The sequence below is a fragment of the Dromiciops gliroides genome, chromosome 1, assembly GCF_019393635.1.
Source record: "Dromiciops gliroides isolate mDroGli1 chromosome 1, mDroGli1.pri, whole genome shotgun sequence".
Lineage (NCBI taxonomy): Eukaryota > Metazoa > Chordata > Mammalia > Microbiotheria > Microbiotheriidae > Dromiciops > Dromiciops gliroides.
Genome location: NC_057861.1, coordinates 53,343,290 through 53,368,713, shown reverse-complemented (window position 1 = coordinate 53,368,713; position 25,424 = coordinate 53,343,290). Strand labels below are relative to the sequence as shown.

Here is a 25,424-nt window from a genome sequence, read left to right as displayed (position 1 = left end):
ATGAAAGCGAAGGGGGAATCCCCTGACTTCTGATTCTAGAAGGCTCTCAAGGAGGAAGTTCTGATCATGCTACACAAATAAATGCAGTGAAGAAGAAAAGGAGGAATTGTCTAGAGAGACGGGTGTGCTGGTAGGGAATTGACCCAGCAATTGGAGAGTTTAAAAAGAGACATTAAAAAAAAAAAAAAGAGAGATGTACAGGAAAATGAAAGGGACTACAGCTAGCAGAGAATGATTATAAAAGGACCGAATGGCCCTGAGAGAATGTCATTGCTAAAGCCCAGAATAAACCAGAAGTAGCAACGAAGAGCACTGGCTTTATCAGAAGCTGGACTGGAGACAGAAGAACAAAGAAGGGTTAGGACTGATGATAACAAGGGATAAAAAGAAGACAGAGGATAAAGAACTGGTCCTGGATTCAGAAGGACCTGAGGTCAAATCTCAGATACTTGACACTTACTAGCTGTGTGACCCTGGACAAGTCACTTAGCCCTCATTGCCCCCCGCCCTAAAAGACAGAATTACCCAACTCCTTTTTTGCTTCTGTTTTCCCCTAACAAGGAGAATTCTCTATAGAACCAAAAGTAGTTGGCAGAGAACTGAAAAACAAGAGAAGTAAAGAGAAGCTCAATGAAGAGCTGGTTGCCAGACCCAAATAAACTATGTTCCAAAGCAGGGGAACCAAAAGTGAGTCTACAGAAAGTCTGGTATGAGCCCCAATGGATCCACATCACCCCAAGAGTGCTCAGACATGACACTGCCAGGAGGACCACAAACAGACATAAAATGGTGACAGTCCACCTGGGTTTCCATGACTAAATCATTTTATCATCAGTGATGGAGGAACCACCACGGCTGGACCCTGACACCTCAGGCCCTCTCAAGAGCAGAAGTCATCTCTGGGAGAAGAAGACATCAGAAGAAGGGGGAAAGGAATCTCCAATTCTATGAATGTCTAAAAAGACAAGTGAGTGAATTTTAACAGACACTGACCCCATAGACCTTTCTCCTCTTGGGACACTCTTTCAATGAATGGTCTCCATAGAAACTGAAGGCATCCTTGGAGAGAAGCGACTTGAGCAGGCCAGCTGGGAGAAGACCTCTCCTGCAGAGGTGCCCTTTCCAGTCACTGCAGAGCAACACGAGGGCCCATAAAACAAACCCTCACGACCTGGGCTCAGCAGGTAAAGACACTATTCTGGAGTAACAGGAGGTTCCTTTCAAGAGCCAGGCCCAGCCAGGAGTCCTTGAGAAGTGCAGTGTCCAATGTTAAGGGGTAAAATTCTAGCTAGTCTGTCTAAAATATCTAATGAGTGGTCGCCAATAAATTATAAGCTTTAGCAAGAGTTAGGCTTTTAAGCATTTATTAAGGAAAACAAGAATTTGGTAAAGAGAGAGAGAAAGGCCTAGATTCCTATCTATTAAAGTGAGAGCACATTTCTAGCTCCCTTCTCCACCAGAGTCCCAAGGAAAGAGCGTGAGACCGAGCGCCAGTCTCTTCCTTCCTCCTCCCACTAGCCCGCGTCACTTCCTGACGCCAAAGAAAAGACTCCTGGTCTTGCCCTCAAAGACCTTTGCTTCATGGGTGGAACTCTTCTACAGTAGGTCTCCAGCAGGTGGCATTATTCCAATCGTTACACCAATGACCCCTGGGTCACTGTCCAGTGAATCATCCAACAGGGAGGCAGATATCTGCCAGTCCCAGAGGATGCTTGTGCAGGGTCCCATGGAAGACAGTGAGATCCTCCTGATATGCCTGTGAGGTCCTCAAGCCTTGGGTCTTCCTCCATGGGAACATGGTTATGCGAAGGACTCTGACTGACCTAGCATCTAGAGAGGGATGAAAAATGCCAAGTGTGCAGCCTCTCACACACACCCAGACAGCCTGTCCATAGAACGGCCACATGAGCACATGCACCTGGGGGAAGCGCTCGCTGCCTGTGGATGGCGCTGTGGGCACAGAGCAGAAGAGGAAGACGACTTAGCAGAAGGGACTGTGCGTTTAACAAAGTCAGGCTGCTCCCCAGCCCTCTTTCACACGAATGTTCTCTTGGAAATGTTCTGTGGCTGCACATCTTGGAGCAACACAATCTCCAAGGAATCCAAGCTGCAAGTGACCCACAGGACAACGAAGAGATGCGTGGTGGACCAATTGGGGAGTAGCTGGACAAGGTGGGGTATGTGATTGTGACACAATTCTACTATGCTGTAAGAAATGACGAGGGAGGTGGTTTCAGAAAAACCTGGGAAGACTTTCATGAACTGATGCAAAGTGAAGTGAGCAGACCCACATTGTGCACAGTAACAGCAATATTGAAATGATGATCAAATGTAGCTTAGCTACTCTGATCAATACAGTGATGTAAGATAATTACCAAGGACTCATGATGACAAATGCCATCTACTTTCAGAGAGAGAGAGTGCTAATGAGCTCTGAGTGCTAACTAAAGTATAATTATTTCATTTTCTTTTTCGGAGCGATATGTTTTGCATGATTTCACATGTATAATTGATATCATGTTGCTTGCTTTCTCAATGGGTAGGGAGGGGGCAAATTTGGAACTCAAAATTAAAAAAAAAATGTTAAAAATAATACATTTACAAAATAAAAGGGTACATGGTAGGCACCTGTGTGGCAGGAAGCAGCTGTGTGGAGCAGTGAATAAAAGCCTTGAGTTCAAATTCTGCTCTAGATATTGATTAAGCTGTACAACCCTGAGCCAGTTCCTTCCCCTCTCTGTGTCTCAGTTTCCTTCTCTGTAAAATGAGGTAGTTGGACTGGATGGCCTCTAGATCATGTTAGATGAGCGGCACGTTCAGAGCACCAGAGAAATGAGTGATTGTCCCAGCAGGTAGGGCAGTCCTGGGGAGAGGCCCCCCTGCTCCTCCCCACCTCTGGGAAGGCTTCTTGCAGGAGTCAGGGCCTCTGTGGAAGAAACACGGAAGAACCTGAACAAGAATCTTAGCTCGTGAGAACGCTCCCGAGGGTCTGTGCTACCTCTCACTCTGGTGGGACCCGAGAGCCGCAGGGACACCCAGACTTACCCTCACAAGCACCACACACATGATGGCCGCCGACAGGGTGAACATGATGGCCGGGAAGAGCATGAACACTGCGGCCGCGGCATTTGTCTGGAAGAAGAAGATTGCTGACCACCAGCCACTGTAAGGAAGAACAAGGGATGGAAGGTGTGAGGGGAGGAGCCTGGGAATTCAGTCGACTCACTGTGTGTGACACACGGGAACTGGAAATCAGGCCTTGTGCTGCCTGTGTGAACAAAGGAAAAGGAATGGGGAGGGAGCCAGGGAGAGGATGACAGGATTAACTGGGTGGTGCGCCACCCTCACCTCACCTGCCCCTCTCTCCTGCATCTACGTTGAACCTTGGCTTCAGCGGGTGGAGCACCAAAGGGTGAGGGGATGGCTGGGTGAAACTACATTGACAACACTGGAAGACCTGCTTTCCTGGACCTGGTGAACAACACAACACATCCTCTCCCACCCCCCATCTCTTGATCACAGCAGGGCCCCAGGTAAAACAGGTATGGAGAGACCAAATATTAGACTGGGAAGAATCCTTGGAAATCATCTTGTCCAACCTCCTCATTCTATGTGAAAGGCAGCTAAGGCCCAGACAGATGCCTCTAGCCAGAGTCAAGTAACTTGGACAAATCACTTCCTCTTAGTTTATCATCTGAAGAATGAGAGGGATAGACTATATGACACTGAGGGTCTGTTCTATTCCTGAAAACTAGGGTTTCAGGTAGAACAAAGGGGTTCCGTAAAGAGACAGGGTAAGATAGGAAGGAAATAAGCATTTAAGAGCCTACTATGTGGGCTGGATTTGAACTCAGGCATTCCTGACTCCAGACCCAGCATTCTACCCACTGCTACCCAGCTATCTCAAGGATGGTATTTGTCCTAGAGCTGCACCATAGGCCTGAAGGAGGCAGCAAGGGCTCAAAGTCAAGAAATCTGTTTATAAGAACAAAAGTCATTCTCTAATTGATAAACAGTAAATAACCATTAGAGGAATTCAAATCAAAAGCAATTCTGAGGTTCCAATACACATTCATCTAATTGATGAAGATGACAGAACAGGAAAGTGAAAAACTCTGGAGGGGCCTCAGGAAAACAAGGTCCATTAATCTTGTTGGAGAATCTGTGAATCTCTACAGTTGTTCTGGAAAACTAGGTTGCACAGTGGAGACAGCATGGAGCCTGGAGTCAGGAAAACCTGAGTTCAAATCCAGCCTCAGACACTTACTAGCTAGTTGTGTGACCCTGGGCAAGCCACTTAAGCCCTGTTTGCCTCAATTTCCTCCCCTATAAAATGGGGGTAATAACAGCATCTACCTCATAGGGTTGTTGTAAGGACCAAATGAGAAGCACAGGGCTATATAAATGTTAGCTATTATTATTTCAAACTCTGACTCCCGAATCACTAAATTGTGTATTTCTTTTGACCCAACTACACACTATTTCTAGGCCAATATAAAATCACAAAGAGATCAAAGAAAGAGGAAAAAGATCATGCATACAAAAATATTTATTGCAGGTCTTTTTGTGGTGGGAAGAACTGGGAATTTCTCCATTTCTTGGGGAATAGTTAAACAAGTTATGACACGTGAATGTAACAGAATACTATTTTGTGCTGTAAGAAATGATGAAAGGGGATGGTTTCAGAGAAACCTGAAAAGATTTGTGTGAACTGATGCAGACTGACATGAGCAGAAACAAGAGAATAATTTTATACAGCAACAACACTGTAAAGACAAACAACTGTGAAAACCTTAAGAAGTCTGATCAATGCAATAACCATCTATGACTCCAGGATGGGTGATGAAGCTGGCTGCCCCCCTCTTCTGACAGGGAGGAGATGGACATTTTTGGGGGGACATGGCCAATGGGGGAATTTGTTTAGCTTGAGTACACGTATTTGTTACAAGGGTTTTTTCCTTCTTTCCAGTGGGGAAGGTGGGAAGGAGAAAAAAAATAGATTTTAATTATAATATAAAATTTAAAAGTCTGGAACTTGAATCTTTGTGGATATGACCCCAGGCAGTTCACTTAATCTCTGTGGGGCTTGGTTTCTTCATCTGTCAAATGTGGACTCTCATGTTGTGCCACATGCTTCACTAGACCAATGTGAGGCAAGTGTTTTGTTTAGAATTTTTTTTTAAAAATCTTAACACCAATCCCCTCTCTCCCTGAAATTTCCATATATATATATATATATATATATATATATATATGGAAAAGAAAAAGAAGGAAGTGCATGAAACAAGGAATCTGTTACATACAGCTTGCCTGCCTTTTAAAAAATATGTAATAAATTCGATGTGTAACTTTTCAAGCTGAAACAAGTACTTTGTAAACTGCAAGTGCTCTATTAGAGGTGGAGTAACAGTAGGAAAAGGAAGAGAAGAGTTGGGGGGCTGTCACTCCTGCTCATAGGCTGAGGGCTCTGTTTGGGTCCTTGCTACTGTAGAGGCTTCTGGCTGGGAAGGCCTGGAATTGTGGCTACTGGCAGAGGCTGAGGCTGGTAGACCAAGTTGAGGAGATCTGAGCCACAGGAGGGCTACAGCTGATCTGGTGCCCTCACTAAGTCCAGAACCATTGTGGGGAACATCTGGGAGTGGCGGTGGGGGGGGGGTGAGGCATTGGGCTGCCTAAGGAGGAGCAAACTGGCTTAAGTTGGAAACAAAGCAGGTCAAAGCTTCCATGCCTATCAATCACGGGTCTCAAGTGGCTGCTGCCCTTCCACCTGGGCAAGACAGGGAGCCTTAGTCTCCAAAAAGGAGCCTCTGGCTGCATGGCTGGCTGATGTTGGCTACTTGGCTTCAATTCCACCCAAACCCCATCTATCGTGCCAGCAATAACAGGAAGTACTGATTCATCTTCATTTGAAAATTTTACATTTGGCAAAAGGTTTGGGTTCCCACTCACTAAAAGCTACCTGTTAAGTGAATCCCATAAATGAGCAGCCAGCCTCCTGAGTTCTAATAAGATAGATTTCATTTCAGGCTCAAAAGATGACTTCATTCCAAGCTCTTTGAATAGATGTTCAATAAAGCCCAAGTGAATCAACTGCAAGCCGTCATTCAAATGAATAATGACGGCCCAGTTTTAATCAGGGTTTGTGCCACAGACGCTGTTCTCTGAGCTGGCGGCTTCCATTACCATCGGAGAAGAGAGGAGTGATCAAGTCCACAGCCTGACCCAACAGCTTCTCTTATCAACAGGAGATAGGCTGTGTTAGCTTGTCTGGTAGTCTGACTTCATCCTTCGCTCTCAGGGACCTGGGTTATTTGGCTTAGTTTTGTTTTTTTAACCTAAGGCAGAGCGCACAAAGGCCCTCCACTCGTCTACTGCTGAAAGGCTGATACAGCCACAGAAAGAAGCCTGTTACCAGTGGTGGAATCACAGTCACCTCCAACTCAAGCAAAGGCAATGTCTGCTGAAAAATGGCCTCTCCCTCTGTTCTGACGGATTCCTTAATCTTGGCATCCATCAGTGCCTGCAACCTCAAGGTCTGACCTGACTCCCCCATCTTGGTCCTACAGTCACCAGGTCTGCTGGCTCTTCCTTTTGCTCCAATGTCAGTATAAGGCCCTCATCACTTCCTACTTGAAGGACTTGAAGAGGCTCCCAATCGGCGTCTCTGTCACCAGAGGGTCCCTCCCTTGCTGATCCTGCACATAGCATCCAGATTAATCTTCTTAAAAGGTTTTGATCTCATCACTCTTTAGTTCAGAAACATTCCAGGTGCCATTACTTCAATGAGATGTGATTCCATCAACACTGGTACTCTCAGACTTCCCCCACAACCCTGGTATGTGGCAGTAGCCAAACCTCTGGGGGATGGGGAATGGGCAGAAGGCTTTCTGAACCTGGTGAGGCAGGCCCTTTATTGACAAATACTGGCCTCCAGGTCTACCCTTCCTAGGCTCAACCTCTGAGAGCCATGATGGAGGGTGCTCTATCACCAGCAGTGGCAACAAGCTAAGCCACCTCTCAGGGCTTCCAGGATCCTGCCTATTACTCACGAGGTCTTGTCACCCTGGAAATACACTCTGCTCATTCCCACCTGGCAGCCTTTGTCATCCTGCTTTGTTCCCAGTCCCCCTGACCACCTGGAGCACCTTCCTCTAGTCTCTCTGCTCAAATTCTACCCATCTCCTGTCAAAGCCCAGCGCAAGACCAGTCTGGGAATCAGGAAGCTACATATAGCAGGGACCTTGGACAAGTCGGTCACAAATCACTTTCTGGGACCCAGTTTCCTCCTTAAAAGTGGTTGAACTAGATGGCATCTCTTTCTTGGCTCTTCCCGGCCACCTCTCTGTGACGCCACATACTCTGAAGCCTCCGGCTGCATCTAGAATCGAAGGTCCCACCTCTGTGACCCTGGGCTCTGACTAGTGACCACTTCCTGGCCATTGACTGACAGCCAGCCAGGCGTGCTGCATACACTCCCCTCAATTCTCTCTCTGAGGACGGCAATCAGGTCCAGGCTATCATTCCAGGGAAGGCTATGTCTACCAATTACCCTTTAGGATTCCGATCTCTGCCAAGCTCCCCAGTGCGGGAAAGGTAGCCAGGTCACCAGGAGGAATCCAGAGAATGGAAGGAAGGGAAAGGAAAGGGGCAGTTACTGACGAAGTGGGCATCCCAGGGGCATGTGACGTCCCCACTGGCGTTTGCCCAAGTAAGACCGTGTCTGGACTTCTGGGTTTAATTCTGAGCACATCAGGAAGAACAGCAATAAAGTGACATGTATGCAGGTGGACAAAGTAGAGTAGAGACCTCGACATACAGAGATGGGCATAAGGAATGGGGGATGGTCAGAAGACTATTGTCTCTGTGTGTGTGTGTGTGTGTGTGTGTGTGTGTGTGTGTGTGTGTGTGTGTGTGTGTGTGTGTGTGAGAGAGAGAGAGAGAGAGAGAGAGAGAGAGAGAGAGAGAGAGAGAGAGAGAGAGAGAAGATAGTTCTCTTTGGGTTGTTGGGAAGACTGTCTTGGGGAAGAAGGATACAATGAAAAGAAGAGACAAGACTTCCTCTCAACAGAATGGAACATTTCCAGAGAGAGAGCTGTCCCAAAGCAATGGAAGACTTTAAGGAAAGGCTGGAGATGACCACGTGCCCAGGGAAATGGGGGACTCTGGTTCAGGCATGGTTTAGAGCAAAAGACTTTTGAGGCTCCCTCCTCTAGGCTTCTTACTCATCTAGCTCATTCCCATCAAAGTTCAAAGCTGTGCTTTGGACACAGGGTGTCTACTGAATGAACAAGACAAAGGGTTATTAGATGGCGAATGGTAGAGAATGAGGTAAGAGGGAACAGTCATTTGAGGTGCCTCTCTCAGTGTGGCCGCCCACTTCCTAAATGGCAGTCCACTCTTATTTCTCTCATGGTCTCTCTATGTTGGAGGCCAAATGATGAATACAATGTGGTTATTTTCTAGCTATGAGATCGAAATGTAGTGGAAAGAGGAAGTCTTGGGGCTTAGTCTGGCCTCTGACAAACACACTGCTTTGCAGTCAGCTGGTCAATAGTCATTTATGAAGTGCTAGGCCCTGCCCTCTGGAAGCTTTCATTCTAGTGTGGGAAGACAAAGGGAGCGTAGAAGTGAGGGGAGGATGGAGCCCAGGATGAGGTGCTGAAGTCCAGAGAATCAGGAGCAAATGACTGGCCTGACCCCTCCCCCAAATGGAAGTCCTGGGTAGGAAGACCACAGGTACTAAGGCAAGTCCCAGGGCTTCCAACTGGGGCACAGCGGTAAAATCTGCAGTCAGGGCACCATCTCTCAATGTACTTATTATAACTCTGGGGGCAGCTGGGTGGCACAGTGGATAGAACACTGGCCCTGGATTCAGGAGGACCTGAGTTCAAATCCAGCCTCAGACACTTGACACTTACTAGCTGTGTGACCCTGGGCAAGTCACTTAACCCCAATTGCCTCACTAAAAAAAACAAAACAAAAATAACTGTTTGGGGAGAATCTCTCTTAAAAACAACAACAAAAACAACTACCTTGTCTAGGCTAGAGGAGCAGAGTCTGCCCCTGCCCCACCTCCCCAAGCTGATGAATACAGAAGCTAGTTAGCTCCTCTGCCCTCCTTAGGCAGTTGGTGGTTCCCACTTCCAGAGGCTCAGCAAACTGCTGTTGGCCTTAGCATCCTGCTGCTCAGAACTCCTGAACCACCACCAGCCTCAGCCTCTCCAGGAGCAGGGATTACGGGTGTGCACCATCGTGTCCAGCACCCTGTAATTCTTTTAGACTTCTAAGTTATAGACTAGTTGCCCATCCACACGGGTAGAGGGAAATCCCACACTAAAAGATCCCCATATCGATGAAATTATAAATCTAGACTCCACCCCTCCCCACCAAAAAACGTCTCTCTGGGAAACTGCTGAGATGCTTTCTCAATCACGGCTGTGTGGTAAACATCGCTTGTTGGCAAAGTGATGCATGCCGGAGTAACTGATGTCTTAGCCTTCAAGTGACAGCATTAAGTGCCTATCATGTGCTGGGAGCTGAGGGTATAGGGACAAAAGTCCCTTTCCCTCAAAGAGCTTATCTTCTAACGGGGAGACAACGTGTTCCCATGTAAGTCGACAAAATGCATGAAGTCATTTTGGGGGGAGGTCCCAGCTCAAGGCCTCAGTTTCTTCTTTCTCTAACAGGAGGGGGTGGGCTATTTGTCTTCTGAGGTTCCACCCAGCCCTAAGAGCCTATCGCCACACATAAAGGAGCCCTTTAAAGGGATCCACTTATAGGCCAGGCACAGTCAGTGGTTGACAGGCCATCAGGATCTATTCTCCAATGAGATCAGCAGAAGCAATGGCTGAATGCAAGGTTCCCTGGCTTCAGGTTCATTAGGATCTGGCAAGTAAGCACCATTCTGGAAAACCAATGGAAACATCTCCCCCACAAAGAAGCTTCTTTAGGGAACGAATGGCTACAGGTACCCCATGGGAAGCACAAGGAAACGGGGGAGGTGTTGAAATTCTAATCTACTTTATACCATTATTGTGGTTTTTTTTTTTTTTGGTGAGCCAATTGGGGTTAAATGACTTGCCCACGGTCACACAGCTAGTAAGTGTCAAGTGTCTGAGGCCGGATTTGAACTCAGGTCCTCCTGAATCCAGGACCAGTGCTCTATCCTACTTTATACCATTATTAACAAGTCATAAAAACAACAACCACCCAAACCTTTGGAAGCAACCTGTGAGGCTGCCACACAGCAAGGTGACCTCAGAGCATAAATCCCCCTCCTGGTTGGAAGGGAGCTTTCTCTCACCTGATCTCCCTCCCCTTCTCCTTGTACACGTAACTGCCTTCTGATCTGCGTTCTTCTTCCCTGTACATGTCTTACCACCCTGACTACAAGGTAGGAATCACAGATGTAAATCTGGAAGGGGGCCCAGAGGCCACTGAAGGACAAACACCTCCATTTTTAGATGAGGAAAGTAGGCCCCAAATCACTGACCAGAATTTGAACTCAGATCCCCTGACTGCTGGACAGGAGCTTTATCAATCACTCAGTCAACTTGGTAATAAAACTGAGAAGGGAACGGCTGCCGCTGTGGCTGGCACACGTCACTCCAACTTATGATTAACGTAGAGACGGGCACAGGATGGAAGTCTGAGATTCTTGAGGGAGTTGAAGCTGCAAGGAGGAATAGGCGGCCAGCAACTGCTCCTTCCCTCCCCCTGGTGGCCGATTCTTAAACAGCACATGGTTCTAAGGCAGGCGTCTTTCAACTAGGATCAAGTGTTCATGAGCTCGTTCAGAGAGAACCAGAAGGGGACAGAAGCTTAGAACGTCAAGGCTAGAAGGGCATTGGAGACGATCACATGCAGTCCCATCTTTGACAGATAAAGGGGCCGAGGCCCAGGGAGTGGAAGCAGCTCAGCAGCCCTTCCCAAGTTAACCCCCAGGGACCAGCTTCCTGGTCCCTGGTTCTTCTTCCCTAGACCACACCCTCCACGGTCACTGGGAGCCCCTAGCACTGATCTGGGGCTGGGGCAGAGACAGAAGAGATGCTGCCCCACGAAGCCTGTAAGAACAGCCTGACACGGAGGAGGACACTGAGAGACTGGAAGAGCCAAGCATGGCAGGGCTGGAGGTGGGGGGCAGGAGGCTAGAGTCTGCCTCCACTACTTCCCATCCATGGAACCCCAGATAAGTCACGCCAAGTTTGGGCCTCAGTTTTTTCCTCTGTAAAATCAGGGAGCTGAACCAGGTGATCTCTGTGTCCCTCCCAGATCTCTATCCTATAAAAATGACGGGCACTCGGGCAGGAAAATCCTGGGGTCTGGGGCTGGTTTAAGACTGCTTGATGGAAAGGGTGGATGGTGAGCGACACACTTAATGTGCATCTGTTCACAGGCTGTTGTTCAGTCATGTCTAACCCTCAGTGATCCCATTAGCAGTTTTCTTGGCAGAGACACTGCACTGGTTTGCCATTTCCTTCTCCAGCTCATTTTCAAGATGAGGAACTGAGGCAGATGGGGTTAAGTGACTTGCCCAAGGTCACACAGCTAGTAAATGTCCAAGGCCGGATCTGAACTCAGGTCTTTCTGACTCTGGGCCGGCACTTGATCACTGCACCACCTGGCTGCACCATGACTCTTAGTGAGAAGTGGACAACAGAAATTTCTTTGTGACCTTTACTTTAGGTAAGTGAGATGCACCTTATGATCATCTATGGCCTAATTACATCTCTTGTACTGTTGCGCTGGACTGTTGTTTGGATACTGTATTCTTATTTAAATTTCCCTACATTGATGTCTTTTCCCCTTTAGCAAACCTGAAGCCCCCAAAGATGGCTGACTTCCCCGTGTCTCCCCTGGTAAGGAAGGTGTGGGATGATGCTGGGCCTGGAGTAGGTGTCTGTTGATTTCCTCTGGAATTTCCATGCCATAAGTGAGCACAGTTTCCTTTCTCTCCCATTCTTCCCATCCATTTGCTCTCAGGGAGGCCTCCTCCCCCAGTGCTGGTCACACCCCTGGTCACCCTCCCCTCCATACCCATTACCAATTCCAGACTCTCTTCTTGTTATTCCAGGAAAGTTTTCCATGCTATTCAGGCTCTGCTGGCTAGTGTGTACCTCCTCAGTTATCCCTTCTTTAACCTTTGACCTCTTCCTAATCCACCAGTTCCTTCTCTACTGTCTTCAAATAAACCATCTCACCTTTAAAAAAAAGAACCCTCGGGGCGGCTAGGTGGCACAGTGGATAAAGCACCAGCCCTGGATTCAGGAGTACCTGAGTTTAAATCCGGCCTCAGACACTTGACACTTACTAGCTGTGTGACCCTGGGCAAGTCACTTAACCCCCATTACCCTGCAAGAAAAAAACCAACCAAACAAAAAAAAGAACCCTCACTAGACCTTACCATCCCTTCAGCTATTGCCTTCCATCTCTCCTCCCTTCCTCAGTTAAACTTCATGCTTCTGCCCGGATCCTCTCTTCTATCTGGGATTTTGTGCTGTTACTCACTCTCGATAGGGCAGTGAGGTGGCACCGTGGATAGTGTCAGGCCTGGAGTCAGGAAGACTCCATCAAATCATGAGTTCAAATCTAGTCTCAGACACTTACTAGCTCTGTGACCCTGGGCAAGTTCTTTAACCCTGTTTGCCCCAGTTTCTTCATCTATGAAATGAGCAGGAGAAGGAAATGGCAACCCCCTCCAGTGCCCTGGCCAAGAAAGCCCCAAATGGGGTCAAGGAGAGTCAGACACAACTGAAACAACTGCAGAACCACCACCATCAACTCTGGTTCTACTGCGGTTATTCCCTAAGGCTCCTGTCCTGGGCTCTCTTCTCTCTCATCTGGTGACCTTATTGGCTCCCACGGGTTTAATACCAGCTCTGTGCAGGTGACTCAGATTCAGAGTCAGCCTTAGTTTCTCCCCAAGCTTCTGTCACAACTTACCTCCTGGGTAAAGTACTTCAAGATGAACATCCCGGAGACCCCCCACATACACTCTGAAGAAAACAGGTCTTTTAGCTTCCCCTGCTGACCCATGCCAGCCCAGCCTCTCCACTGCTGCTGAAGGCACCATCACTGTCAGCCTCGACTGTCAGCCCCGGCCTATGATCACTTGCTGAATCTTTCCATTTCTCCTGCCACCCCATCTGTGGGTGTGAGTCCTCCTCTGCCCTCCCACAGCTGCCACTGCAGCTCAGGCCCCCCACGCCCTCTGGCCTAAGTGACTACAGTGGCCTCCTCACTGGTGTCCCTGCCTCCAGTCTCTCCCAGCTCCTGTCATCAAAGTCATTTTAAGTGCAGATCTGATGTCACTCCTATTTTCCACAGGATCAACTATAAATTTGTTTAGCTTTTGGAGCCCCGAACAACCGAGCCTCAACCAATCTTTCCAGCTTCGTTACATGTTACTGCCCCTCCTATATTCTCTGATCCAGCCAAGCTGGCCTCCGTTCCTCACTCAGTACTTCATCTCTCAGCTCTATACACCTTTGCAACGGCCATGCCTCATGCTGGGACCACCTCTCTCACAGAATCCTCTTCTTCCTTCAGGGTGTGGCACCAGTACCACCTTTATAGGATGCATCTCTCCCTCCAAACCACCCGGCCCTGTAACTGGAGAAGTGTGGAGAGAGTCAATCCCAAGTGAGCTCCTCTGTTTGGCGTTTACCCTGCCTAAATGTACTGTTAGACAGAAGGGCTGGCTTCCTCCTCAGCAGGTGCTTAACGAGCATTTGCAGCCCGACTGCCCGTCAGACTGGATGTCAAGCCTGTGCTCTAAGGAGGTGGAGCTAAAGAAAGAAGCTGCCTGGGCCTGGTATGTGAGGCCCCTGCCGCCCCTCCTCTGGCCATGCCGGACCACCCTTGTTATTACTGGTAGAAGAGCCACAAAACTCGAACTTTTAGGAAAGTTTGCTTTACAAACATCACCCATAAATATGAAAATTTATGGGAAATTAGATATACAGTCCCTCCCTTATAACTATGCCATGAGCAATAATGACGACGCTAGCTGGCGGTTACGCAGTACTTACCGGGTGCCAGGCACTGGCCTAGATATTTTATAACAACCCGGGACGTGGGTGCTCTTATTATCCCCATTTTACAGATGAGGAAACTGAGGCAGACAGGGTGAAGTGACTGGTCCTGGGTCACCCAGCTAGTCGGTATCTGAGGCCAGATCTGAACTCAGTCATCCTGACTCCAGGCCCAGCGCTCTATCCACCGCACCCCCTAGCTGCCCTATTACTCCCAGTTTATTCAGGGCTGCATCTTATAAAATTGCAACTGCATGGGTACTGAAGCCAACAGGAATCCTTCTTCCACTTGGAAGGTGGCTTGCAGAACCTGCTCTGGCTGAAAGGAGGCCCACAGGCCAGGCCCTCACCCCAACCTCCCCACCCCCTCAGGATGGTGCACAGACAAGAAACTGAGGCCCGGGGGGGGGGGGGAGGGAGAGGGGACAGATGTCCCCAAGGCCATCACGGCAGCAGAGGTGGCTGCACTGATGTCCAGCCCAGGCCTTCTGACCCCTCCCCCTGCCTCCCTTACTTCACAATGCTGCCTCTCATGCCTGCCTCCAAGAGGCTCTTCCTCCTGATGAGGAGTGTGGCTTCTCCCCTTTGTGTTCTGCAGAATTGTCACTTTTCCATGAGCGTATGGAGGCCTTGTCTTCCGGGCTTCTAGAAGGCTGCCATGTAGATGTGCACACAGCATGTCGTGACCGAGACAGACTGGCTGGGCTCTAACAGGGCCCATCCTAGACTCTTAGAGTTAGAGGGGAGCTGAGAGCCGTGGGGAGCGAATCTGAATCCCCTTTATGTGTCATCTCCTCTACCAAGTACAAGAGCCCCAGGAGAACAGGCACTGCCTCCCTTTTCCCGCTGTATCCCCTGTGAGGAGCCCTGTGCTCGGGCCACCCTGGGCAAACTATAGTTTGACCGAGGCTAGACAGGAGCACCATCACTTCCTTATTCCTGGAGGCTGACTGATTAGCTCAGTTCAATTCAAACTGTCAACACTAATTAAGTACCTAATATGTTAAAAGAATTTTTAAAATCCCAAACATAACCAAGACCAAATAAGAGAGTACCTTCCTATACAAAGTAGAATGGAGAAAGGATAGGACATGAAACCACAAGTCTTTCCTTAGTGCGGCTTGCTTCACCACAATATCTACATTTCAGAGTTACCACACCTGTCTATGCTTCCTTCTCTTCGGTACATTAAACAAACGCTTCGATGTCCCTCTCTCTTTTCTTTTAGCCACCACCTCGCCTCTCCCTCTCACCTCCTCTGTCTCTCAGTTGGGGAGAATAAACTCTTGTAACAAATTGAGCTCTCTGGGTCCTGGACCTGTCCATCAGAATTAACTGTTGCTCAGCAAAGAATCTAAATAAAGTCTCATCTTCTCTCATTGCCCCCAACCCTGAAGCCACGATAGAGGAAGGGAGATGGAGGAGCAGAGAGCAAGGCTGCCCCTTCTCCTAGGGGAAGACAGTTCTCCTGTCTTTCTCTTTCTGGGGCTGGATATTCCTGCTTCTCTTAGTCATTCTGGTTTTAAGACTCCTCACCATCTTGGTCTCCCTCTTCTAGTCTCTCAGAACATTACCAAGTCCAATGTCAAGGAATGAATGTTTCAAAAGATCCTGGGAGAGCTCTGCTTACCATGCTCCCCATTTGGGGAAGCCGATTGCTTGAAAGATGGTCAGGATAAACTGCGCGCCAAAGACGAAGAAGAACGCCATAAAATTAAACGAGCTGTCGGCCCTGTGAGAGAACACAAAACAAACGACTGCTTTCATTGTTCACTTTCTTCCATCAAGTCAGTCACTGAAACTTCAGCTTCCTTGTCTGAAAAACAAGGGGGTCAGACTAAGATGGCCTAGGGGGGCCTCTGCATTTGTAAAAGTCTGTGCAGCAGAGGGGCTAGAGGCCCAATGGTGGAGGAAGGTACAACGTGACAGTGAGCAGAGGGTAGGGAATGGAGCCCCAGACTTCAAGTCAAGAGATCTGGGTGCTAATCTCAACTTTATTCCTTATTAGTAAGGCACTGAGGGGCACAGGGGATAGGATGCTGGGCCTGGGGTCAGGAAGACCTGACCTTAAAATCTGGCCTCAGACCCTTACTAGCTGTGAGACCCTAACCAAGTCACTTAACCTCTGTTTGCTTTAGTTTCCTCAACTATAAAATGGGCATAAGGACACCACCTACCTCCCAGGGTTGTTGTGAGGAACAAATGAGACTGTGTTTGAAAAGCACTTAGCACAGTCTCTGGCACATAGTGATATGTACGTGCTAGCTATTATTATTATTATTTTTATTATCATTATTGTCATCATCATTATCTATCTATCTATCTTGTGGAGCAATGAGAGTTAAGTGACTTGCCCAGGGTCACACAGCTAGTAAGTGTCAAGTGTCTGAACTCAGGTACTCCTGAATCCAGGGCTGGTGCTTTATCCACTGCACCACCTAGCTGCCCTCACACGTATGTTATTTTCAAATATTCTGAGAAGGGGTCTATAGGCTTCACTACATTGCCAAAGGGCTCCATGACACTGAAAAGGTTAAGAATTTCAATTTCCTTATCTGTATAATGGAGACAGTACTATTTCACTGTTATTGTGAGAAAGCATCCAACCCTGAACTCCAACCTTTGCACAAAATAGGTGGTTAACGATTGTTAAATGAACAACAGACTGCCTTTGGCCAGATGCCGATTGGCCCCAAAAGTCAATTCACAGGCCTCTATACCCGGACAGTTCCCCGAAATGGGAAAGGCTTTCCCCTCCCTCATTTCCATTGGCCGAAATCCTGATCCTTCTCTGAGGCCTGGTAAACGTGTTACTCCTTTAAGCCTTCCCTGATCCCCCCATACCAATACCAATCCTTCTCCCAGTGGGTCATTCAACACTTAATTTGTGCCTCTCATGTATCACTTTGTCTCACAGCTCTCTATGTCATTTCCCCCAACAGACTGAGCTCCACGAGAACAGGAACCAGATTCAGAGTCAACCTCTCTCTGCTAGTCTAGCACCATCAACTGCCTATTGGAGATCTTGAAATGGATGTTTGGTAGAAAGCTTCAACTCATCCTGTCCAAAACTGAGCTCAGCATCTTTGCTTCCCAACGCTCCCCATTCCTCAATGCATTGTTACCATGCAAGTTCTAAGGCTCTTCCCTTCCTGTTACCCTTAGTATATGGCACCTTCCCTCCTCTGACACTGCCCCAGTCCTAGTGTGGTCGCCCTAGTCTCTCACCCTCCGTTCTGCCTGACCCCTGACCCATCCAGCAGGCCACCCAGCTGCCACTTGTTGATCGACCGATTCTCCCTTAAGTCATCAGAAATTCCCTTTCTTGTCGCATTTGGCTCAGCTGACATTAAGCCTTCCAGTCTAATTCACTGGAAAGAACAGAGAGGTGGGAGTTGGCAGGCCTGGGTTCTAGCCCCACCTCTGCCACTCACTTAACCTGTGCCTTTCCCTCCCTGGGCCTTGATTTTTCCAAATGTGACGCGACAAGGAGGACTAGAAGGTCTCTAGCAGCCCTTGTAACAATCCTCTTTAGTTCTCCATTCTAAGATCCCACGTATTCCAGATGTTCTAGGATCTGAGGTTGTTTCCAGCTCTGACATTCCATGTTTTTATAGTCTGTTACTTGTCAAGTTTTGCTCTGTGCTGTAACATCTCTTCCAGCTTGACCTAAGTTTTTGTGCTCTGCGTTTCGCTTCTTTTCAATGTTAACATCCTGTACTCTGAGGTCTCTCACTGCCCCCTCAGCTCTGGTCCTCTCTAGCTCTAATATTCTATAATCCTATGGAATATCAAAGGGCCAAAAATTCATGGAGGAAAAACAATTTTGTGAACTGGAACATAGTATGGCAGAACCTAGGCATAGACCAACATCTTACACCTTACATTAAAATAAAGTCAAAATGGGTACATGATTTAGACATAAAAGGTGATACCATAGGTAAATTAGGAGAGGAAGGAATAGTTTACCTCTCAGATTTATGGAAAGGAGAACAGTTTATGACCAAACAAAAGATAGAGAATATTATGAAATGCAAAATGGATGATTTTTATTACATTAAATTAAAAAGTTTTATACAAACAGAAGCAATGCATTCAAAATTATAAGGGAGGCAGAAAGCTGGAAAACAATTTTTATAGCCAGTATTTCTGATAAAGGCCTCATTTCTAAAATATATTGGGAACTAAATCAAATTTATAAGAATCCAAGTCATTCCCCAATTGAGAAATGGTGGAAGGATATGAACAGGAAGTTTTCTGATGGAGAAATGCAAATTAAAACAACTTTGAGGTACCACTTCACACCTATCAGATTGGCTAATATGACAAAAAAGGAAAATAATAAATGTTGGAGAAGCTGTGGAAAAATTGGAACACTAATGCGTTGTTGGTGGAGCTGTGAACTGATCCAATCATTCTGGAGAGCAATTTGGAACTATGCCCAAAGGGCTATGGGGCTGTGCATACCCTTTGACTCAGCAATACCACTATTAGGTCTTTTTCCCAAAGAGATCATAAAAAAGGGAAAAGGACCCATATGTACAAAAATATTTATAGCTGCTCTTTTTGTGGTGGCAAGGAATTGGAAATTGAGGGGTTGCCCATCAGCTGGGGAATGGCTGAACAAGTTGTGGTATATGAATGTAATGGAATACTATTGTGCTATAAGAAACGATGAGCATGCAGATTTCAGAGAAACCTGGAAGGACTTACACAAACTGATGATGAGTGAGATGAGCAGAACCAGGAGAACATTGTACACAGTGTCAACAACATTGTGTGTTGATCAGCTGTGATAGACTTGACTCTTCTCAGCAATACAATGGTCCAAGATAGTTCCAAAGGACTCATGATGGAAAATGCTCTCCAAATTCAGAAAAAAAGAACTGTGCAATCTGGATGCAGACTGAACCATACTATTTCTGCTTTTTTTGTTTTTCTTTTTTGAGGTTTTTCCCTTTTGCTCTGATTCTTCTTTCACAGCATGACTAATGCAGAAATATGTTTAATGTGATTGTACATATATAACCTATATCAGATTGCTTGCTGTCTAGGGGAGGGAGAAAAATTTGAAACTAGAAACCCTATAAAAACAAACGTTGAAAACTATCTCTACATGTAACTAGAAAATAATAAAATCCTTTTATTATTAAAAAAAAGTTTTAAGTTACCTGAAGGCTTTGTAGGCAGGCCGGAACCAGCACACGTAGCTGCAAGGACTGAAGAGAACCAACCAGAGTATAGCCAGGCCAAAGTTCACTCCATCACCACCGGCAATCCACCAAGCCAGGCAGGCAATGAGATTCACCATGAGGGTGATGCAGTAAACTAGAGAGGAAAACAAAGAAGCTCAGGGATGGGGATCACAAAGAGCTCTCTGGCCTCCCCTTCGCCAAGCCCCCACTGGGGCCCCACATCGCTCTCCTCCCCTCCTTGCCCACAGGGCTCATGAGAACTTTCTGGAACTGAGTAGCCTGAGCCCAGTCCCCGATACCTCATGTAGCAGGCCGCTCCTCCACCGTTCACCCCAACAACGTCTCTGGCCCACTCCCCAGAACCCTGTTCCAAGCCCCCATTCAGGTCTCACACACCCAGCACCCACCTGTCCCCTTCCCTTGTCCCTCAACTGAGGCCTGAGACTTTGGCTTTACTGAGAAAACAAGGCCCCCTCTGCCTGGTCTCCCAGGCCTATGCCCTCAGCATTACACCTGACTCCTGTTCTGCCTCACCTGCCACAATGTCACTTACACCTAATGGCTCCTCTCTCCTCACTTTAAGGCCACAGGCCTTAAAGAGTCAAGGCCAGGCCAACAGCTTCCTAACTGGCCTCCCTTCCACACCGCTCTCTGACTGCGTCACTCCCCAGCTGAACAAATCCCAGGGGTTCCCAAATGCAGTCTCCTAACAAGATACCAACTTTTGTGTCTGGCATTTCAAAGCCCGCCGACCTTTTTCTGATCTCCCTACGCTCACTCCCCAGAGAGCCCCACTGTGCTGCTTACTGCTCTTCTAGGACCTCTCATCTCTGCTTTTGCACTGGCCATGTCCCACGCCTGGAACGCACTTCCTCCTCACCCCCAGCACCACCTACACAGAGCCTTTTCTGTGCCCTTCAACTCCCGGTGAGCTCCAGCCCCAAATCACCTTGCAGTTGTTTTCTATATACCCTCTACAGACTTATTCAAATCCTGCATCAGACACACACTAGCGTCTTCCCCTCCTAGGCAAGTTACTTAACCTTTCTCAGCCTCAGTTTCCACATCTGCAAAATGGGTCTAAAAATAGCATCTAGGGTTGTTGTGAGGGTTAAAATGAGATCCCATGTTACAGTGCTTCATAAATCTTAATACATGCCATAAACTTGAGTGTTGTTGTACCCACTGTCTCCTTCAATGGAACGTAAGGTCCTCGAGGGCAGGGGTTATCACCTCTGTCTTTGCAGCCGCAGTGCCCAGCACACTATATAAATGATGGTTCTCTAAACTTCAGTGCTCCCAAATATGGAAAAATTAAAACAGGATCAAAATTCCTGAGCTGCTTCTTCTTTGAAATGTCCCCGTGGAGGACTCTGACTTGGACAGAGTGGGCGGTCACGAGACATTAAACAAAAAGACAATCAATAAAATGATTTTTTTTTAAATGAACAGGAGTAAAAAAAAGTACAGGGATGAGTGGAGCTGCAGGAAGGCTACTGGCCTCTGGGGTGGGCACTAAGACCAGCACACGTGGTGAGCCCTGGGGAGCAGAGCACAGGAGGCGCAGCCTGGCCCAGGGCAGAAGAAAAAAAAACCCAAAAACCCAAAACCCGGAGCCGGTAGGCAGTATCAGGGTCAGGCCTAGGAAGGAGCTGCTGCACCTCCAGCCAGGCAGTCTCCCCAAAATCCAGAAAACACCTCAAAAATACTGCAGAAGGAAAAGGATTCCACTGGAGATCTCCACATGGGAGATGTGTTCCCCAAACAGGAGACTATAATAGGAAAAGCTGCTCTGCTTTTCAAGTGCTCCCAAAATGCAACTGTCCCAGACTGGGAGCAGCTACAAAAGCAACGACTATGGCATCTCTCCTCCCACCCATGCCCCCACCCCCAATTCCCAGCCCCTCCCTTCCAGATACAGCAGCAGAACCCAGCCTTGGGCCTCTCCTCTGCTCCCAGCGATCCCTTTTCAGCTTCTCAGGCTGACCCGAGGTTCTGTTACTTCTCCTTGGCAGGGAGTGCTGGAAACTGACTCCTCCCCAGCCCTTTCTAGAGATTCTCTGCTCCTTCCTGGCTCTGTTGTGAGACAGATGTGCCCCTGCTGCCACTTCCCAACTTTTGCCAGGCAGCTCAGGGATAATGGTGCCTGCTTTGCAGATGGGCAAACAGAGGATGCAGTGAGTGCTTTGCCCTGATTAGTTGCTCGGTCAGTTACCCAGGAAGACACCAAACTGGGATCCTGAGGATGACTCAAGGTCCAGCTCCCTTCACCCGTCTCCCTCCCTGGCCTCTAGCTCTCTTGTCACAGCACCAAACACCAGCAATCTCCAGCTAGGGATGTGGTGTGTGTGTGTGTGTGTGTGTGTGTGTGTGTGTGTGTGTGTGTGTGTGTGTGAGAGAGAGAGAGAGAGAGAGAGAGAGAGAGAGAGAGAAGCTAATCTAAAGGTGGGTACTAGTTCTCTATGCAGGAAAACTGTAGACCCACAGAACTGTCACTTCATAAAAATAGCCAAGACTTAGCTGTGTGTTCCGCTTAGGAGGCAGTGGGGTACAGGGGAAAGATCCCTGGCTCCAGGCTCAGAAAGCATGCTTCTGACCTTTGTGCCCTTGGGCAAGTTACCTTACCTTCTCTGGGGCTCAGTTTCCTCACCTGTGGCCCATGAGGTCCCTTTGGGCCACCTCCCTCAGGGCCAGGCCACAGGAAAGGGCCCATCAGAGCAACCGTCCCCAGATCTGGACCTCTGATCCTTCCTATTTGTGCATGTCTGCTCAATGCACAGACTCCCCCAAGCCTCCCGATCCCTAGAGGTCAGACCAGAGTGGCAATCAGTACCAATTACTCTCTGGTCAAAGGGACACATTCTGGCTCACCAGTACAACTCAGTGCACTCCCCCATGGACAGCACACTGCCCTGCATACTGGATGGAGAGGTGGCCTCAAAGTCAGAAAGGCCTGGGTTCAAATCCCATCTCAGACACACATTGTGGCTGGGTGACCCTGGGCAGGTCACCTACCCTCTCAATGTTCTAGGCAACATCTAAGCAATGATAATTTGCAGAACCCGTCACCCCGCAGAGGGGATCTCCTCACCCACGAGCTTCTCTTTATCAGTGAAACCACAGGCTCAGGCTTTATCCCACATTCTAGGAAAAGGAAACTATTTTCTCAAAAGCTACCTCCTGGTGAGATCTTTGGGGCTAATTTGATTCAGGGATGCAAATTAGAAAAGGAACTTACACAAAGACCTACTGCTGCCTGGATGTCAGAGTGAATCAATTTTTAAATTACTAACACCTGCCAGTTAAGCCCTGCACTGAAATCTGAATGTCTCTGAAATGTATTAAAAGTGAATTAGCCAGGCCTTGAATGACACACATAACACCCCGACCCCAGGTGGAAATCCCAGGAAGAATGCCTGAGTGTGGGAAACTTCAGAAAAGAAAGGGGCCTTGAACAAGGGGTAAGAATTTCAACAGGCAGAGAATGGGGGGAGGGCTCCTGAGGGTGTAGACAGGGGTAGGAGAATTTGAGGGGCTCTGGGCCACGTGCAGGGGGCTTGGCTTGGCTGGAGCCCAAGGCCACTGACAGCCGGCAGCTGTTAAGATGGGAGAGCATCTTGTGGGGCCCAAAGCACCGTGTAAGTGGGAGCTGGTAGGGGAGGCCCGGAACCAAGTGTGGCAGGTTTGTGGCAACAGAGAATCGGGGAGGTGTCTGAGCAGGAGAGGGGCCTCATCAGGGCTCATTTTAGGAAGATGAACCAGTTAACTTGTGCAGGACAGCCTGGAAGAGGGAGAGAGGAAGCAGCAGAGAGACGGGCTGGTTAGGAAGGCCAAGGCCAAATAAGCCACAAGGCCCGAAGTGGGTCACTGCAGTAGGACTAGAAAGGGCCTGGGGGGAGAGCTGGCCAACACTGGCTTCTACACACTCTGCAGGTTTTTCCTGACCCGAGAAGATGAATATAAGATTCCCTCAGTGACAACAGGAGTGACCGAGGCCTCAGAATCAGAATCATGGAATTTATTTGTAGGGAGAGCTGTGGGATCCACAGAGGCCAGCAAAGCCAGTCCCAGAAAGAGGCTCTCCCGGGCAGGTGCCTTCTTTTCCTCAAGTTCTCACTCCAAAATTGCTCTAGCCGATCTCTCCATTCTCTCCTCCTTACATCCAACCGCTGACAAAGAGGTGGGCCCTTCTTTCTTAAGGAGGCCAAGCTGCTCTATTTATTGCCCTGGCTTGTACCAGCCTCCCCCGTTCTCCTTCTCTTGTCTTTCTCCCTCTCCTTTTCTCCTGGCTCTGGGGTCAGAAAGCATGCTTATAACCTTTGTGACCTCGTGACAAGAGACCTCTCACCTTCAATCTTTCCGTTTTAATTGGCTCCTGCCCAGGGACCTCCCATTCTTCTTTTGAAAATAAACTGACATCTTTTGGTTTTCTATCACATTCATTTCCAAATCTCCCTCCCACCCCCTTTTGACAAAGTCAAACAATATAATCAATGTTCTACACCCACTGTCTTTTGCTTCTGCAAGAAGGGTGCATGTGAAGATGTGCCTTCTCTTCTCTTCTCTGGAGTCAAACTGGTTTATCATACCTTACAACATGCTGTGCTTGTCTGGGGTGGGTTTGTTTCTTTTGGGCTTCCTTTTACACCGTTATAGACACTGTGTATACTGTTTTCTTAGTTCTGCTTGCTTCACTTTGCATCAATTCATAGAAATCTTTCCCCATTTAAAAAACAAAATATCTTCATTTGCCCCGCTGCCCACTCAGGCCATCGTCCCCCATTTGGGCTCCCTTTCCATAGCCAGACACCTGAAACACCTGCTGCCTCTGATGCCCTCGGCCTATCACTTGACTGCACCTGCTCTTTCCAAGGCTGGTGTCCCTTCACGGCCTCATGTCAATCCTTGTTCTAGCTGACACTGCCCAGTACCCCCTCCCTCCTCCTGGACAGTCTCTTCCCTGGGCCTGCTCTCTCTCAGATCTCTTCAGTTCTGCCTGGACACTCCCCTCTAAGTCTCCTTTGCTAAAACATCATCTTTTACCCACCCAATAAATGTGTCATCCTCCACAGCCCCGGCCTGGCCTTTCTTCTCTGGTAATCTCGTCACCACTCATCGGTTCAATGATCACTTTAGGTAGATGATTCCCAGATCTATCCATCCAGCCCATATCAGTCTCTGAAACATCACTCCAACATTATCAACTGCTGCTTTGCTATATCTCCAGGTAGATTTCCTATTGGCATCTCAAATCCAATGAATCCAAACCAGAAATCTTAGCCCCTTCCCCCCAGCCTGAGAAAAAAAGAAACATTTCTAGTTGTCCAGGTTCACAATTTTGCCCCTCTTCCCCTAACCTCCAAGACCATCTGCTGTTAATTTTGTGGACTCTGCCTTTCACAGCATCTTTAACCACCACCCCTTGGTCCCGTGTATGGCTCCTCCCTTAGCTTGGGCTTCCATTCTTTCTCTTTTTCTTTCTTTCTTTTTGTGTGTGTGTGGGGCAAGAGGGTTAAGTGACTTGCCCAGGGTCACACAGCTAGTAAGTGTCAAGTGTCTGAGGCCAGATTTGAACTCAGGTCCTCCTGAATCCAGGGCTGGTGCCTTATCCACTGTGCCACCTAGCTGCCCCTCCATTTCCTCTCATGGGGGATTGATTTTTTGTTTTTTGTTTTTGTTTTTGCTTTATCCACTGCGCCACCTAGCCGCCCCAGGGATTGATTTTTTTTTTGGTGAGGCAATTGGGGTTAAGTGACTTGCCCAGGGTCACATAGCTAGTAAGTGTCAAGTGTCTAGGCTGGATTTGAACTCAGGTCGTCCTGAATCCAGGGCCAGTATTTTATCCACTGAGCCCTCTCATGGGGGATTGTGCCTAGTCCCTACTGCCCAATGGGCCTTCCTGTTTCCAGCCTCAGATTGTGTCACTTCCCTCCTCAAACAACACTAGCGCTCTCTACTACCTCTAAGATAAAGCCTAACCTCCTCAGCCTGCTATGTAAGACCCTTCCCAAGCTGGCCCCCACTCATCTTTCTAGCCTTCTTCCATATGATACCTTCCCACCTCCAGACCCTGGCCAAACTAAGCCTGGTGGTATTCCATATACACTGTCAATGTCGGACCTACAGCCCACTGCCACCTAATGTCTGCAAGCCAGATGCCTCTTACAGCAGGAGGGCTTTGCTTGTGTCCTCAGTT

The 25,424-nt window shown here is 48.1% G+C and overlaps 1 protein-coding gene across 1 annotated transcript in view; it reads right to left on the bottom strand.

The window, feature by feature from the left end:
- The window catches only part of SCAMP4 (secretory carrier membrane protein 4), an 83,943-nt gene that overhangs the window by 4,290 nt on the left and 54,229 nt on the right, over nucleotides 1-25,424 (bottom strand). The window contains exons 4-6 of the mRNA XM_043978664.1: nucleotides 19,205-19,361; nucleotides 15,664-15,765; nucleotides 3,046-3,163 (exon numbers count right to left, since the gene is read on the bottom strand). Of these exons, the coding sequence (XP_043834599.1) occupies nucleotides 3,046-3,163; nucleotides 15,664-15,765; nucleotides 19,205-19,361 (377 nt within the window). The remainder of the gene's footprint in view (nucleotides 1-3,045; nucleotides 3,164-15,663; nucleotides 15,766-19,204; nucleotides 19,362-25,424) is intronic.